The sequence below is a fragment of the Rhyacophila brunnea genome, unplaced genomic scaffold, assembly GCF_057557595.1.
Source record: "Rhyacophila brunnea isolate RB1 unplaced genomic scaffold, BYU_Rbru_1.0 scaffold_22, whole genome shotgun sequence".
Classification (NCBI taxonomy): domain Eukaryota; kingdom Metazoa; phylum Arthropoda; class Insecta; order Trichoptera; family Rhyacophilidae; genus Rhyacophila; species Rhyacophila brunnea.
In genome coordinates, this window is record NW_028232882.1 from 23,623,376 (window position 1) to 23,642,160 (window position 18,785).

General features: G+C 33.7%; 1 protein-coding gene across 10 annotated transcripts in view; it reads right to left on the reverse strand.

Moving 5' to 3' along the window:
• LOC147070245 (ATP-sensitive inward rectifier potassium channel 12-like) overlaps positions 1 to 18,785 on the reverse strand; it is an 88,872-nt gene that overhangs the window by 34,896 nt on the left and 35,191 nt on the right. For 3 of the 10 annotated variants that reach the window (XM_085949743.1, XM_085949750.1, XM_085949746.1), the window contains exon 1: positions 8,686 to 8,838. The exons of 2 other annotated variants lie outside the window; for them this stretch is intronic. Coding sequence is in view for 2 of the 8 variants with exons in the window: in XM_085949741.1 (XP_085805867.1) it covers positions 17,496 to 17,794 (299 nt within the window). In the remaining 6 variants the exon portion in view is untranslated. Of the gene's footprint in view, positions 1 to 8,360; positions 8,839 to 17,495; positions 17,827 to 18,785 lie in introns of those variants that run through there. 5 more of the 10 variants (XM_085949741.1, XM_085949742.1, XM_085949748.1 and 2 more) reach the window with 4 other exon arrangements.

Here is an 18,785-nt window from a genome sequence, read left to right on the forward strand (position 1 = left end):
ATATTTTGTTAGTAATGTATCCGTACAACACATTTCATAAATATTGGGGTAAGGTAAGGTAATATCATGTAAGGATGATAAAAAATACTGTATAAAAATGGGGCGGCATTTTAGCGCTGCATAGGGGCGGCATTTTGTCTAGGGACGTTACTGGGTTTCAACGATTTAATAAAATTAACTTCAGGTTCTTAAAGTTCTCAATCGAATGGGAAAAGACCGAGAAGTTCTGCGTAGTATCAAAACCAGAAAACTACAGTACCTCGGTCACATTATGAGAAGACAAAAGTACAGCATTCCCCAAATTGTTATTCAAGGAAATATCAATGGTTAGCGTAGCAGTAGACGACGCCGCATTTCGTGAATTAAGAACTTCCGTGATCGGTACGAGTGCAGCTACACTGAACTGTTCCGAGTAGCAGATGACAAAGCTAAGATCGCTTTGATGGCGGCCAACTTCCGCGAGGGGATGGCACAATAAGAAGAAACTACATGTATGCAGAACGCTCAAAATAGCCGACTGAATACATTAACCGGGGTAAAATCACGGATCTAGCAAAAAACAATTCACTTGTTTTTATTTTCAATGTGTTTTAGGATCCAGAGTATGGAACTAATAGGTTATGCAAATGGCTGACAACCATTTCTCCTAAAAACAAAAAATTACAAAAAAATGGTTACATCGGGGGTTTTCACAGTTCAACGTCAATGTATTAAATTATACTGGATTAAAGTTTTATACTATTCCATTTGAGTCGTTTTTTGCGACCCGGGTTTCACCTTTTGGCATCTTCGCATCTTGGCATCTTTGCACTCACCAAAAGTAACCTCACTACACACTGACAACGTATACAATTAATTCTTACTTATATAAGAAATTAATACAATAAAGTAGGTAAAAACTTTATCACATACCTATTAAGTCAAGGATCACAATAAAAAATATAACAAACAAATTATGAATAGTTGAAGTGTTTGTGAAAAATTCCTATCACTAATAATACAATCAATAGGAGTATACAATATCGTCAAAATCCTGATAATAGATCATTAGATAATAATCAAATACACTACATTATATTATCACTACATTCAAGAGATGTAAAATCGTCAATACTGGGAAAAGCAATGGCAACATCATGGCCCCCACAAGGGGCGGGCTGACACGGCTCTAGCCTAGGGCCCGGCGTGGCGGGTTAATCAGATATTTAAGATAAACACACATCACAAATTTGCTCTAATAGTAGGTAAAAAAATCAGAGAATTTTACATTTAAAAAATAAGGTCGTAAGATACATTTTGATTGTTTTGTGTTGATACTTGACAACTACATAATTCACGTAGATGTATTAAAACTACAAAAATCCCTAAAAATAAACCGAAGGCCCTTACTTTTACCTCTAACACAATTTTGAAAACGCTTCTGTTGTGCGTCACACATGCCATTAAACTTAGCGATAGGTAGGGGGGGCCGCCAATGATCCTGGTCGGGGGGGCCGTTTTAGGATGTGGGGGCCATGAAAAACGTATTGGGAATTGAATGGAATTAACTAATGAGATATATCAATAATATCAGTATTTCAAAGTTAAAAGTTAAGAAACCCGGGTCGCAAAAAACGACTCAAATGGAATAGTACAAAACTTAAATACATAACAATTCCATCAAGTACTCTCACCCGACAGTATTAATATCATGTTCGATATATTAATTTAGATGTTACTACAGGTAAGAGGTAAATTATTTTTCCTAGCATACCAACAGTATGAAAATAAATTACTTCTGTTGTGAATATTTTTAGATTTCGCTAATTTGTGTGATCAATTAGAGAATGTATTATAATGTGTCACTGGTAATCAATAAACACTTACAACTTGTTTATATGGAAGCAAAGAAAAGCAACGTAGGCGTAAATTTGTAAAGCAAATCATAATTATTATTTATATTGATATTATATTTAGTTGGAGCCATACTTTTCAATGCAGGGGTGGATTTAAAACTGATAATTCTGTGCGCGAAAGGAAAATCTGTAATTTTCGGTAAAGCCAAAAAACTTGCAACTTTGCATGCGAACTTGTATGTTTACGTATGGAAATTGTGGTACAGTAGAAGTGAAACTTGTAAATGAACAAATAGTTTTCTTATTTTTTCTCTATCGGTCTAGAATCTATATTAACGGAAGTGTATATCTGCGTTTAAAATTATTTCCATGACAACTGGAAGCACAAAATAAAACAGGCACGCCTACATCCAACCGTTTTCGATCGTGCGTTCAACTGAGTGTGATACTGACAGACGTGTCTAAAGGCACTTATTAGATTTCCATAGAAATTGAAAGGCTTCATCATTGATTTGAAAAGGTCAAATCGGATCAGTATACTCGTATTTATTTATTCTGTATAGTTTTCTACGTTTTATTTCCATATTTCACGTAGACTAAGTCTCGGATTATCTCGGATATATATATATGTAAATATACACGTATTCATGTGAAACATGGACTCTTAATGTAAGAGAAATCCAAACATTGCAAATAGCGCAACGTGGCATGGAAAAGTGCATGTTGGACATAACGTGTAAAGATCACAAAAAACCAACAGATAATGAAGCAGGCAAGAGTACGCGATGTCATTGAGGTCGCTAAGCAGATTAAATGGGCTGGACATATCGCTCGGTGAGTGGACAACCGCTGGACAAAAATGCCGTCATACAGTGTACCTAAGAGGCACTAAACCTGCTGGATAGAGGATAAAGTTCGGTTGATGTACATGGCAGCGAATAACTAGACCAGTCTTTCTCAAAGTGGGCGATAACGCCCCCTTGTGGATACTGGAGGCTTTCAGGGGGCGTTAAGGAAATCTAGAGGGCGACAGCAGACAAATTCTATCTATAAAAATTCGACGGAATCTAAACACGACACCACTTGAGATGCGATTTACTACTCGAATGCTTGGAGGGACTCCATATAGGGACTCCTATAGACGGTAAACGCATGTAATAATGTGGATGCAGCTTTATTTTTCATGTACGTAGTCCATGATTAAGTTAACTAAATAAAATTGACTGTGATTGTCTGTGTCTTGGAGACTCGTATAGACAAAAAACTAGAGTCGCTTGCGCATGCGCTAGTCTCGTTCCCGCTTTTTATTTCATGAATCTGGCATCTCCGAAAGTTGACCAAAATGGCGTTTTGATCTGTCAAAAGGTCAAAAGGTAAGTTAAAAAATATGGGGAGCACGAGATTTTTTTTTAAATTTCAAAGTGGGCGGTGGTCGAAATAAGTTTGAGAACCTGTGAACTAGATGGAGGGAATATGGCGAAGCCTTCTTAAAGCACTGGGTCGATCCAAGCTGATGATGATGCACGTTTTAAATAGCTTTCTAATCCACCCCAGTACCCAATCCAATAATTAGATGGCGTCAATAACGATGTGTTAATAATATGATAAACACTTTTAAATAATTTATCACGTAAATTTTGGCAACAACTCATAAGCGATAATGCGCTAAAAATATTTGCCTACGCGTCACTGGATATAACCAAAAGTTTAAACATCAACATATATGGCAACACAGGTAAAATACATTCTTATACAGAGATATAAATAAATTAATAATTGTTTGAACAAATAGTTGATAGCTTGACGTTTTACCCACCTACTATTTACTGCAAGAAAATATAATTCATGTTTTCTTTTCATCCTTTCCAGTGGCGAAAGATAATAATTGTCCAACATCCGCAAATTAATGTAGATGTGAGATTTCAGAATATAATTAATTGATAAAAATGATGATGATATAGTGCGAAATCTTTACGGTGTTAGGTGGCGGCTTGGAGAAGGAGCCCTATGCAGAATCCAATATTTCGATCCTAAGGATAAGTTGCCGAAAACCATGACTTAACTATAGACTATACTGAGTATAGAGTTAAGGAATCCTTAACCATAAACTACTTTTGTTATGAACACGCCCCCTTCTGTATTACCATTTACCAATGACAGCTGCTGTCAAAATAAATTCGCATGTCTATAAAACAGTCCATACAATCAAATTAATTTAACAATGTGTCTCAATATGGATATTGATAGTGTTGATTCGTTTGGCATGTACTTGCAGAATATTATTTTACTTTTATACGCCAGCCCGCAGAAATACAAGATGCCAGATGATAGAATGACACTTGACGCTAGTTTTACCATGTTAAAAAAATATCTTGTGGTGCCTGTGGAATCACGTATAATGACTTATAACGGAAACATAAGAGTATTATAATTAAATATTAATATGTATTTATAGTTATTGCATTTATAAAATGCAGTTGTCATATTTTTGTCATCGTTTAACAATTATAAAATAATTTACCTAAACTATAAGAAAGGGAATTTTTAAATATGGTATTATTTTCAATAGAAATGATCTTAACTAAGGACAATGTTTGTGCATAGTGTTTTCTGCTAAGGAAATTTTAGTTATGACAAATGTTTCTGCATTCCGCTCCTATCCCTTCCTCTCGCGTTTCAGCACTTACAATACTTCGAAATCGAAAACCATAGACAAGATACAAGACGAGCGCCGCCGCCAGGTCTCACTTTTAAGATTTCGCAGTCTAGCAATAGTATTCTTGTTAAAACTCATTGACTGCGGACCTTTTAATTAATATTTAATTACCACATTTAAATAACATGTTATATCGAATGGCCTTCTAATGCCGACACGGCAGCCGTGTCGTCAGCACTGTATAAGTTAAAGAACTACTTTATCCAATTCAATCAGATGATCGATTCTTGGGGGCAGCGAAGGATACGATTAATTCTGTGCAATCTCAACAAAATGTCAAGAAAGTATTATAAAAGTACTGGTCTTTCTTTATCGTAGCTCAGTAGCCAGTATGCACGGAGTCAAAATCTGATATGATTACACTTGTGGGTGTGATGGTATTGTGGATGAAGAAGTCGAGATTTGGTGGTTGCTCCGATGGATTGTTGAGCGAGTTTTATTTGCAGCGTAAACAGTAGGTACAAGAGTATGTTACAGTAGTTATGTTACAATACTTATGATACTGTTCCGAGGTCCGAGTCTCGAGAGCAATACAGAGACTGAGATATTAACAGACCGGGAATTTATATTCGAGTGACCTGTCCAATGAACTATGATCCGCTATTTATTGACGTACTCACAATCAAAATAATATCTTGAAAAGAATATTTAGGAAATAATTATTATAATTGAGTCAGCTACTCTATATGGAGTTTACGTCATTTGATATGGCTGACTTTGTGGAAAAACGGATATTGCGGAAATTATAATAATTGCAGTAAGCTATTTACTAAGTTTGCCATAATTGGACATTACGGGAAATGGATATTAAGGAATTTGTAATTGCGGTGAGTTATTTAATATCGCCGATCAATATGCTGACACGTATTGAGTTGTTTATCCTCATACACTACTTTTTGTCTAAAACTAGGTTTTCAATGCTAACTATAATACTCCGATGCTGGAGCGTGACAGAATGTAAAGTGTATGAAAAAAAAATTCGACGCTTCGCGCCTCACGGGGGGGCTCTGCCCCCCTGGCCCCCTCAGATAGTTGTTACATAAACCATAATGGCTAAATTGATTAAACGTGGAACATGCTTTGTCTTCTGATTCTCTGAATGCTGGTTGTCCAAATTCGAACAAAATTTTATTTGTCAAAGTAACCGAATCCAAGAAATTCAAACAGTTTTACTTTTCTGAAAATTATGTAATTACAATAATAAAACTAAAGAAGTAATAATAACAGACGAACATTGAAGTTAAGCGCCCTCCACCGAAACCCTTCCCGCACCACACTTGGTCTTAATCGAGCATATCGCGGGACCATACAATTGGTGATATGAAGCATCTGAAACAATTGGATTGGGAGTGTCCTAGGAGAAGATGCCCAAGACTTAGGTTGCTACGCTCAAAGTGAGCTCTGACTGAGTTTAATGAGTTTATTTTAATCCAAAGTGCTAGAAAGAGAAAAGCACATGGAAATTACGCAAAGAAAATGAAGTTACGTTGTGTATACAGCAAGGAAAACGAAGCTAATCATACGGACAGCAAAAATTATGTGAAGAGATCTTCACGCCCGCAATAAGACGCCGCAAATTTTTTTTAAAGCAAGATAATTGGCCTTAGTAGCAACCAAGTCGGACGGGCCGCTGGGCCTAAATAACAGACGAACAATACGCCGCACAGAATGTAGGCTACTGGACGTAAAATTAAAATAATCGGCGCGCGTAAGTAATTGGGGAGGGGCGCGGGCTGCGCGGGCTGCGCGGGCTGCGCGTCTATAGTTATTCTACGTATATTTTGCGTCGGAGATCATGAGTAAAACATTTTATATATTAATAATAGTATTGTCAATTTCAAAAGTTTGTATTCGACGTTTGTTAATTTATTTATAAATCGAACTACAATTCCGTAGAGGACATGGCTACGGCGTAGCACGTGCAATATCCACAGCATTTACAGTATATTGTATTACAATGTCCGATTGAATCAAATTATTTGCAGTATGGTATTTTACGAACCATACCTACATACTAACTGACTAAACCAGTGTCTGCCAAAATGCGTGTCGCGAAAGAAGCTTGTGAAACTTTCAGTAGTATTCTATTTATTTATGATTGTCATCCTCGCGTATCTGCGTATCATCAAAGCTGGGCAAAATCATAAGTCATCTTCCCGGGTGTAAGCCATTTTTTTAATATTGAGAGAAGTTTGGCACAATTCTTTCTCAAATTCAGTTGCATCCTTTCCACTTATAAAATAATAATAATTATCTATACCGGCTATACATATGTTAATAAAACAATATTATTTTATTGTTATCTATACTAAGATTTTTTTATAAATGTATTCAATTCTTGGTAGATTTTTATTTGATGTGCCACAAATCAAATTCTCTTTCCTCAATCAGCCGCCAGGTAAAAAAGTTTAGCAGAAGCAAACGCAAAAATAATTTTACCTTGTTCCCTTCTATTGCGATATAAAAAAGTTTAGGAGAAGAAAACGCAAAAATAATTTTACCTTATTCCCTTCTATTGTGATATAATATAGGTAGGTACCATTAATCAATCAATAAGATATTAAAAAATGTATGTAATTACCATAAGAGCATATAAACCCCTACGTATTAGAGTTATGTTAACATACTAGTTACAAGAAATGGTAGTTAGCCATTCGTTCAACCTATTTGGTATTGCTTAAGCGTCGGCTTATAATGTTGTGGGTCCCAGGTTCAAATTCTGAGTCTGGTAAATATAAATATTGTTTTTTAATTTGTGTTTAGAGTATGGGTCTAATAGGTTAACCAAGTGGCTAACATCAATTTCTCGAAAAACAAATCTGTGAATACAACCTCCACTCTGTGGAGGCCCATATGATCATTTAAGGATCGAACATGGTAAAGTAGTTTTAAATATATTTTATATAAAAAAAATAGTTTATTTTATAGATAATTTAGTCTATACAGATTGCAAACATTAATGTGAAAAGGTTTGTGAAAAATAATTTAAATGTGTTTTATTTTCAAGTTAAAATTTGAAGCAAGCGAAATAAATTTAATAACATTTTTTTAAGTAGTGTACTCTAAGTACACAATAATTAGGTGAGTTATATTATTAGAAGAGCGTAACCGATATTATTTTATTCCCAATAAACCTCTAATCACTAATTTCATCACACATTTCAGTGTTAATTTTATTAATATTAGTGATATTCATAGACAAAATAATAAAATTACTATATGTTCGATCCTTCTTAATTTAAAACTTTTTTAGTTTTCCTATTTCGCTATATCCAACGATTATATTACCTATTATGGGATAAATATGGTTCATCCGATATCCGAGACTATATTTTTGAAACAGCTAGAATAATATTCACAACTTTATAAACAATTTAGCCTTTGTCAAGGCAATATCATTATTAATTAGTTAACGGAATGATACTTAAATCACTAAAATAGTTCAAGTGAGCCGTTGAATGTCGTGTAAATAAGTTTATTTATTCTTGCAGTTGCTGATAATATCCAAAGGTAGACGTGTAATAATGTATGTATGACTAACAAATTCACATAAGGTTTGTTTATTATTTGTTCGCGATTTGAAAGGGTCAGAGACAATATTATTATAACGAGATATTATTGTCATCTCGCGGAGGAGTAGTAAAAATAATCGCCGATCACGTGACGCGTGGCGCTGTCAACCAGTGCTGCCAACCGTACTATAATTATAGTATTTGTACTATAATTGTCGTCTGCGTACTATGTACGATATAAAACAGGTATAGTACGCCCAAAATACTATAATTTTGAAAAATCGGGACGTTAATTACCTGTCATTTGAATTTTGAAAAAAAACGAGATGAAAAACGGAATTTTTTGATAAAGGAAGATAAGTATTGGTCATTCAACGAGTACTATATTTTTCCCCCGAAATACTATATTTTTGGAGGCTCTGTACTATAATCCCACTTTGAAAATATGGCAACATTGCTGTCAACACGGTCACATTGTGTTCACAAGAAATCAATCGCCAATTAGAATGGACGGCACTAATTCACTGCACAAACAGCGAAATGTTTTTCCCGAAAAACAAAAATGTCACGCGTCGCGAGAACGGCCATGGGGTTGCCATTAAAATAAATTATTATTATTCACCGCGCAGCGCAATCACGACACTGTGTACTTTTCAATTATTTTTGCCATGATATAACCACAGCGGACTGATTTTGAAACGCTCAAATTGATCTAGTTGAGTCGCGTCGAGTGGAGAAAACATCCGACATCCGTGCTGAATGTTTTATACTGACTGAAGATGGAGTGGAAATGTCAGCATTGATAAGAAATTTATTTTGAAACATTTTTTAACTCGCACGTATACCTATAAATAGACACCTATGCATATAAGACGTGATATGATAAGAAATATACCTACATACTGATAAACATTGTATATATGTATCATAAATCAAAACAAATAATTTAGACATAAGTGTGTAAAATGCACTCAATGTTAATTGGAATTTATTTTACTAAACTGTTTCACCCTGAAAATGATGTAATTAGTATCTGAAATAACTCAACGGAAATTGAATATTTCCGGACAATCCATTAAACTGACCATAGCGGAGAAGACTAGCGCGTTGTCATTATGATCGGCAAGTTACGAGATAGAATCTAGTGAGAAATTCATACGGTTTTTAAACAAACGCGTTGTGTAGGCAAACTCCTGAAATGGACAAATATTTAAGGTATCCCCACGTGCCCTGAGACGTAGCCCTACTGGACCAATCAATTACACTACAAACGTAGTAAATCTTGTGCCGCACTTTAGTGCAAAAATGGATTGTAAATACATAATTTGGAAGGAAAAAATCCTTTAAATTACCTCAGCAATATTTTACAACGTTTTTCTTAGCTAATATTCTTATTTGTTCGGTGGTTATTTGTCCGGTACAAATCTTGCAATCGATTTTTAACTAACTTACTGACTAGCTAGACATTTGAAACTTTTAGAATATATCAGAACACGATGCCAATGCAATTTTTTAATACTTTTAGACATATTTAAGTAGAATTAAATTCATTTTCAGTTAATTCTGTTTTGTATGAAAAGTTGTTTCGACACCATTATCGGTTGCTAGGGGCCTGGGGTCGTAGCAACTAAATTATTAATAAAAACGTGCGTTACTATAGAAATCAATAAGACATGAAGTCAAGTTTATATGGTTCAACAGAAAATTTAAAAACGTTGTATATAAAAAGTTCTTTTTATCTTGTAATTATTTATATTAATTATTTAACATTAGGTTATAACTTAGGTTCTTGGCTTTATCAGAGTATTTCATGAAAGTGCTCTCTATTGCAGACCGAGTGGAATGAACTTAAGGTTAGATTAAGAGTCGTTGAAATAAATCTTCTTTTATAGATATGGAGTCTAATTGTATGAAATTTAAGCAAAAAAGAGATCTTTGGTCTATTGATTATGATAGCTATAAATGATTTGGTTAATTTGAAGATGACTTCACATGGCTTATACTATATTTTAGGTACTATAATTTCAGATTCGTCCAATTAATTAATTACATAGGTACATAATTATATGCGCACTGTGCAGATATTTCCAAAAATAAGGTGTAAACAAAAAATTAAAGTAACCTTGAAAAAGTTTTTAAATTCATAGGATTGGATCGTGTATTTAAATTCAACTTTAATTTAACATTTCATGCATATCACATATTGCCGTATCAAAACATACATTTGAATATAAATTTTAGCATCTGCTGATACTTCCTCGACATTTTATGTAGGCATCCTAAAGCAACTATTATTTTTATAATTCACGAAAAACACCGAGAAATTCGTACGAATGTACACATTGGAACAAAATTTCAAGCAGAACATGAGCCACCATTTTGATTTTGGAGCTACCAATAGAAGAATCAAATAATAAAAAAATATCTAATATAATCACACATACAATCGTTTGATTCGAAAATCGAACAATTTCAAAATTCCTAAAACAGAATGCGTGGACTCATTCTATGTAGAATCCGTAATTCTTTGTTAGATTAAGCGTCTATTGTCTATTATATCATTAGAGTTACCAAGAGTCAAAGACAGTGGACCCAAAAAGCAATCGAAATTCTCCCATTCCTTGCATGACGTAGGTTTTTTACAAATCCCTTAAAGCTTATATCGATTAACCTCTAAGCAGCAGGTCTGATCAGGATACAGGGAATGTTTAATCTCTGGATAAAAACTGTCATATTATAGTGGTACCCAAAAGTCACCTGCTGCCGCTGGTTAGAGGAATTGATTAATGATAAGCCTAGAGAGCAAGGAAACAAGATACGCATAAATACAACCAATGTGTCTATTCTATACACAAGGCAGCTATCGATGGCAGTTTATTATATTTATGTATTGAATAATTGTTATAATAAGTTAGCCGTCTTAACTGTCAAAATAGTCTATCTCGCTCTAAAAGTTACCACAGCCAAGAGGGGGGCTGTTAAAACATAGCACTTTTTGACAGTTTAGGCGGTTAACTTATTGCAACAATTAACCCGCTCTTGGTATAGAATAGACCGACAAGAATGGATCAATTCCGGGTGATGATATTTGAAACTATTAGAAGCAACGTTAACAAAGCTCCACTTCATTATTTTTTTCGGGAAACGAGACAAAAACTTTTATCAATAATGTGTTTACTAACTAAGCTTCTTGGATGGAAATATCAAACTTGTTTATTCATTGATTTGACCATTTTTTAAATGACTATTTTAATAGATAGTTCAGATTGCTGGCTTTGCGTTCAACTTATTCACTTTGTAACCAATATTCCAGGAGTCAGTGACATTTGCAACGCAACCTATTTTTAAATTATGTTCCCATATGGTCAAAATTATAGTTTCTTCAAAATTTTAATTTATAGTATAGAACTAATTACTAATTTCGATTGTTTTTAGAATTTTTGTTGGATTTGCTTCTAATAGGTTCGTCATAGTTTTTTTTAAAGTAAAAATGTAAATGTGTGGCCTTACAATACCGCTTATCAGTAAGCATATTTTTACAATATTGATAAGAGAGTTTATAAAGAAATAGTTAAAAAACGAATAATGTGATAACGACGCCTATAAAATAATCAAGTGTTATTTAGTTAGATTAGGTAAGACTTTGCAAAGACTAACTCAAAAATTATTGGGATATTGACAGTGATTTTTTATACACACTATCTTTAAAACACTTTATCTGACACTTAATCTTATTTTTTAAATTCATTTGTTAAAAAAGCATTGTGGTAGGGAGGTATATATATTTTTTTTATTACAATACGTATCACGTTTTCACAATGTGCTATAATATTATGTATTTGAAATGGTGCATACCCAAAACGCAGTAGTATGCTATTAATATTATTAATCGTGTACGCAATTCGTTCACTCGTATAGCGGCAGGGTGTTAATGACAGCATAGAGCTATTCAAACAAACGCACAGTCATGATAATACAAAATAACATAGTCAAGACATTAGCACTATACAGGCACCAGTAAAGCCGCAATCAATGCACAGCGCACTTAGGACACAATGGACAGATAGTTCCCCGTGGCCCCCTCTTGTGGGGGGGTGTCTGATAGGGCTCTAGCCTGGTGGGCCGGGCTCAGAAGGGGCCCGGCGTGGTGGGTCAGCCAGATAAGTTACAGATCACAAAAAATGATCATAATAGTAAAAAAGTCACCTGCGACGCTAATTTGTTTCAAATGTTAATGTTGGTTATGGTTTTAAAACATGTAGTTATGCGATGCAATTTTTGAAGTGTGTCGATACTTGACAATTCAATAATTCAAATGGATGTATTAAAAAATACCAAAAATCACTAAAAAAATTTACTAAATACTCTTAATCGAACACCATTTTGAAATCGTTACTGCAGATCGCCATACTGCCTTTAATCTTAGTGATAAGATCCTGGCCTAGGGGGCCGGCTCAGAGTGTGGGGCCAAAGGTAAGGCACATAGAGCGCAGGTAGCAGTGGTTTGAATTTCTTCGCATTAGCATAAATGAGAAGGATTTAATCTCTACTTATGTATGTTATACGAATATCGGGTAAGTTTGCAGTGTTGGGGGTTTAGGCTTATTATGTATTTTGGGAAAACAAAGCAATCACTGTAGGTATATTACAAAGAATTTGACTGCTTAGGGTGATCTAGGTGCAAAGCATGTCTCTATGCCAATCACTTGTGTATATTCTTCGATGATTTCAATCATCATCTCTATAAGCAGCCGGTGTACTAGGATCCTTGGTCCCACGCGGCCAATTGATAGCGACCATAATACATAATATATTATTATGTTAATGCCTATTACTCTTGTAGTTCATGAATCGTAACACCCTGATAACAGGTATTCGAGTGCGTATATTAAAGTCATATAGGTATATGATTATAATATATACATACATGTTATGTAGAGCTAATCGTTTGAACACGGTGATCAAAATATCGATTTTGAATAATCGAAAAAGACGATTTTAGATGAAAACATATTATATTCAGTTTTAACATAACAGCTTACAATTCAGTGGTTAACTTTCAAAACTGGACATGTCCCATATATGCCGAAAATGAGTTATTATCGGAATATCACTCTATAACCTCATACACACTTTGTTGACTTTCAAAAATAGCCACCAAACACCAATTTCGCATTGAAAAGAGGTTTCAAAAAGTAGGTTGACATTCAAATAGGGACACGTCCAACGTTGTTGACATCCGAAATGAGACAATATGTCACTTTCAGCTAATGGCGAGATTGTATTGAGTTACGTGACCAAGTATGTTGTCATACAATCTGACAGTTTGGTTTTTGCCGCGTGCGTGTTTTCGCTCTGTGTTTTTATTTGAAAAGTTCATTTATCTCTGAGGAGTGAATAGTGGACATATCCAGTTTTGAAAAATAACCACTGAATTATTTGTATTGATAATTAGAATCCGTTGATATTGTCATTGAAATATATAGACATATTTTAGTATAGCTATACGAAACATAATATTATATTTATTTTAGTTTTAATACACACACACACACCTTTAAAAGGTTCAAAAAATCTTAATTCAAATATTAATAATTACAAGATAAAAATAACTTTTTATATACCACGTTTTTAAATTTTCTGTTGAATCATATAAACTTGACAATTCTATGTATTAATAATTTAGGACAAATAAGGCATTTGTCAACAAATCATTTTTTGCTATTTTGCAACAAACAAACAAATTTAGAATTCTGAAATGTCATTTTGATTTCCATAGTAACGCACGTATATATTAATAATTTTGTTGCTAGGACCACTCCTTAGCAACCAATAATAGTGGATTGGATTACGGATTTCTTCCAAAATAACTTTTAAAACAAAACAGAATTAACTGAAAATGAATTCAATTCTACTTAAAGATGGCTAAAAGTTTTAAAAGAATGCATTGGCATCGTGTTCTGATATATGCTAAAAGTTTCAAATGTCTAGCTAGTCGGGAAGTTAGTTAAAAATCGATTGCAAGATTTGTACTGGATAAACAACCACCGGACAAACAAGAATACGAGCTAAGAAAAACGTGGTAAAAATTCACATGTTACTCGTTTACAACTTTCATTTTGTAACAAAGAAATCAGTGAAAGGCTAACCATAGATATTTCAGAAAAATCACCATGTTTCAGATATCCACATGGACGTGTATTAATTTATTTTCAATGCACCGGTGATTTTACACAAACGAGCATAAAATATATTAATCGTTTTTATTTATGAACCATAACGGCCACACAGATTTACATTTGAAACGCGGGTTCAGTTTAACACATGTGTGTTAAATAATAATCATAGTCGGTTCATATTTTACTGTTTATAATCAATTTGAAGATACCCCGCAAAAACTTTATGCAATTTAAATATCGAATCTTATAAGTGATGAACTATATTTTGAAGTGATGCAGTATGTGTGGGGAAAGGAAGAGTGAATTAACATTATATTAATAAACGTTATGTATGGACTCATTGTAATTACAGCAATATATTATATTCATTGGCTCTTGATTGGCTCATTGTATTTGTTTCTTAACTGACTTATTTTGCAAAAAATGGCTTAACTACATATTCAATATAATATTAAGACGTAAGTGACGTGAACCCAAATACACATTCAAAGAAAACATATGAATAATGACAAAAGCATAAATTGGCAACATAGCATTATTGACTATTATGAAAGAATGCCTGTTGACATGTGAAGTTTGTAAATAAAGGGTTTTTATTGCATTTATTTTATTGTATGTGGCTATTTTTTATGAACTACGTAATAAAATATGAGTTTGAAAAAGCATATCACTTATGTAAATATTGTTCGGACGTTAGGTTTGTTGCAAAAATTTATAATTTAAATTGAGTTTCGTGACCAGAAAATGGTTGAGAAGCACTAGCGTAAAACACAATAATCATGTGTACTGAATGCAAATATCATAATACAGTCAAAATAATATTGACATATTCTGATTACAAGCGTTTATTGTTCACGCTTTTGGTTTGGTTATCAAATTTTCAGAGGTTTTACAAAAGGTTTATCACACTACATGTAAAAAATGGGATTCATTTTCGAATAAATGAAAACGATAACTACATATTATTTACATCATAAATGTTCATTATATAATATTGCATAATAATATGTTACTTTAGTGTTACGATGTTTTCTTCTAACATCATATTATAAATAATGCATAAATATTTTGAAGGGCGAATCCCGGGTTGCAAAAAATAATCATCATTTTTTTAACACTCCAACAGGTCATAACGCTTAACAACAATTATTGTTAGGTACTATTATAGTGAAATAGAGTAGTGTAGTTAGTAATAGAAGTGTAACATTCACAAACATCCAAACTTTAGGAAATCATATAAGTATCCTGTGACCTCACCGGGATCGAACCCGGAGTCCCCGGATGAAAGGCCACTGCTTTACGCACTGAACTATGAGGGGGCCCTTATTTATTCATTATGGAAGTGTACACGCTTGAGACAGTCTTGAATACAAAGACGTAGTTAGTAATATAAGTGAAACCAAACACAATATAGACCTTAAGAAATCACATACATATCTTGTGACTTCACTGATAATCAAACTCGGAGCCCCAGATTGTAATGCCATCGCATTAATCACCGGACTACAAGAACCATCTTATTTATTCATTATGGAAGTATACACAGTTCAGAAAATTCAGATTGACTTGAATACAAAGATCTACTGATAAAAATCTGAAGATGCCCATTTCTAAACGGAAATATTAACAATCCACGTGAATAGCATCATCATTCTTATTATCATGTCAACCCTTAACAAAGTTCGGCCTCAATCAGGGCGATCTTTCGCTGTAGCTCTCGTACTCGTACCAATAACGGGGATCCCTAAACCACGAAATACAACATCATTCCGTAAGGTTTTAAGAACTTAAACATATCTTGTTAACTCTGAAATATATAATCTAATGTTTAAATTTAGTTTACTTTTGTTATAATATAATATAATAACATCAACATGTCATACCATAAAGAATTAATAAGAAAAATAATTAAATAATAATAAAACTATTTCATTATAAATATTCAATATCGATAATATATCAATAGTGTACTAATATCGACCAACATTTCGGCGTAGCTTAAAAAGATTCTAGTAAGTATATTATGTTTCTCTGTTAAAATGAACAAAGTATACATAAGTGATACTTATAGCAAAATTCTTACGTGTGAATCCACTCACATATGATTCGTTATGCACGTTTTAATATTATTGTTTCAAGTCAGCTGATGGCATTTGCATTTGTTTTGATAGGTACTGGAAGTATTCTTGAATTACGTACGGCATGTGACTGTTAAAAATATAGACTTTATTGGAAAAGATCATAGTTAATCAAATATCATACATTTTGAAAAATATAAACCAAGTTATATTATAAAACCGATATCTGAACAGTGTTTTCAAAAGTAACCTCATATTGTGTGTGAAACATGATATTATTGTGTTCAACTAGTGTGCACTTGGCGTAGGTAATCGAATATGCATACGCATGATAATAAACATGGATCCTCACAACCGTGTCCGGAAATTTTTACGTGTGCAGTTCGCCGTAAGATGTTGTAACGGTAATTGATGGCCGTATAGCGTTCAGATCATATCTAAATAAAATACTTAAAAATACCTAATCAAAACCACCGGAGTACAAAGGAAAGACAGAATAAAATGGGTAGGTAAGTAAAAAATTATAAATACATTCATATCGTATGTAATATGTATATAAACTTGTGAATGATTTCACAGTAGGTTGGCAAGTAGGTGGTCACTAGTATGAAGTTGTAACTATCAAATAACAGATAATAATGAGAGTGGCATTGTCAAATATTTTATACCAATCAATATCATACATCATTTTTAAAACACTGAGAAAATATATTATAACCAATGTTCATTGAGTATTAAAAACCATTAGTGTAATTATGTATGACCCCTTTAGCATAGTTGTCTATATGCGTAGGCGCGATACCCGATATATGCAGGTTCGATTCCTGCGGGGTCTCTTACTTTATTATTTTCTCAGAAGTGTTTTCAAAATTATGTATGCTCAATAATTAGAATGTTACATTCTTAAATCTTGTGAATTATTCATTGAATAAAAAAATGGTTAATTAAATATTATTTCGATGTTACATTTTATGTAGATAGGTACTTAATAATAAATGCTTGTAATATTTTTGTAAACACGTTTTCTTCCAAATAATAAGCGTTGCGCTTTGGGCCTTATTTATTTATTTAAAATTTTCAATTATTATTGGCGCCTAATAAAAGTGCAAGATTACCATATCAATGACAACCTGTAAAAAACAGTCAAGTAGCGTGATTAGGTATACTCTATCCACCTGTTATAACTATCCTGCCTCGACAGTCCGTGTCCAACTGAACTCCCTGCCGTGGCACTGCGGTGTAAGCTGTGCGCGCTCATCCTCAGCCTGGACTCCCGCAGACCGATGCCCAGCCCCGCTCCGGGCGGAAGGAACGGGGACTCTGGCCTCGCGCTGTCGTGTCCGTCTCCGGCGTTCGCCTCCTCTTCTTCGATTGTCCCGGGCCGGAAGAACAATCGCTGCTGCAGCGGCGAGGACACTTTCACATTTTGCTCGTCGTCGGAAGATGGCGGCGTCTTCGTTTTCGACGACGCCATATCGGGGATACACTATCCGTCGCTGTGTTCACTTTGATTATTTTTTTATGTCACTGATTGATTATTAGTTTTTAAATTTGGAACAGTCATTTCTTTATGGCTGTCATAATGTGTTTTTCGCGAACGTAATTTATTCATCTGTAGAAACTATGTAGGTAGCAACACTGGTATTTTTTATTACCATTTGAGTACACACTTAAAATTATTTAAACATAGAAAATCAATCAAGTAGGTACCTACCTAAAAATAATGAATATAGATAAATTAGTAAGTATAATATATATATATATATATATATATATATATATATATATACATTAATTATACTATTATTTTAATTATTATCTGAATAGTGTTTAGCTCTGATACTATTAAAATTTATATGCACCCAAATCAAAAATTGCAACCGGGAAAATTGTACGCTATATTACATTACACTGATGCATTGTAAACTTTATAGCAGCCGCTTAATCTCTTTGTATATAATCTCTAATTAAATATATAAGGTTATCGAACTATTAACGATGTTAGAGATAAAAACTGGAAACCTTAGAAAAACAGACCTCACGGCTTAGTACAGTGAAGTCCCAACGTTTTTTTGTCTTTGGTAACTTGTGAGACATTTTGTAAAATCTCGGGGAACCCCTATCTGGCTGTCACACAATAAAGTGTAAATGATAAAGTAATCATGTAAAACAGTAGGCAGTATCGTATGAATACGAAATATTCACCATAAACACACTCAAAAATTCCACCCCTTTCTATGTTTTTTTTTAAATTATTAATAACCACGCCCTTGCTTTTTCGTACAAGGTGGTTGGGTGCGTTAGTTGCATTGATGTGACATTAAATCTTTTTAGATAAGCTCGCACCGCTCCGTGGCATGGTAGTATCTGTGTGAGTTCGTGTGATATTTTTATGTTCCTGGCAAGAGTGATGGCAGAGTTTATGTTTGGAATAAATTTCTGCGTTATTGATCCTGTGGCGGATG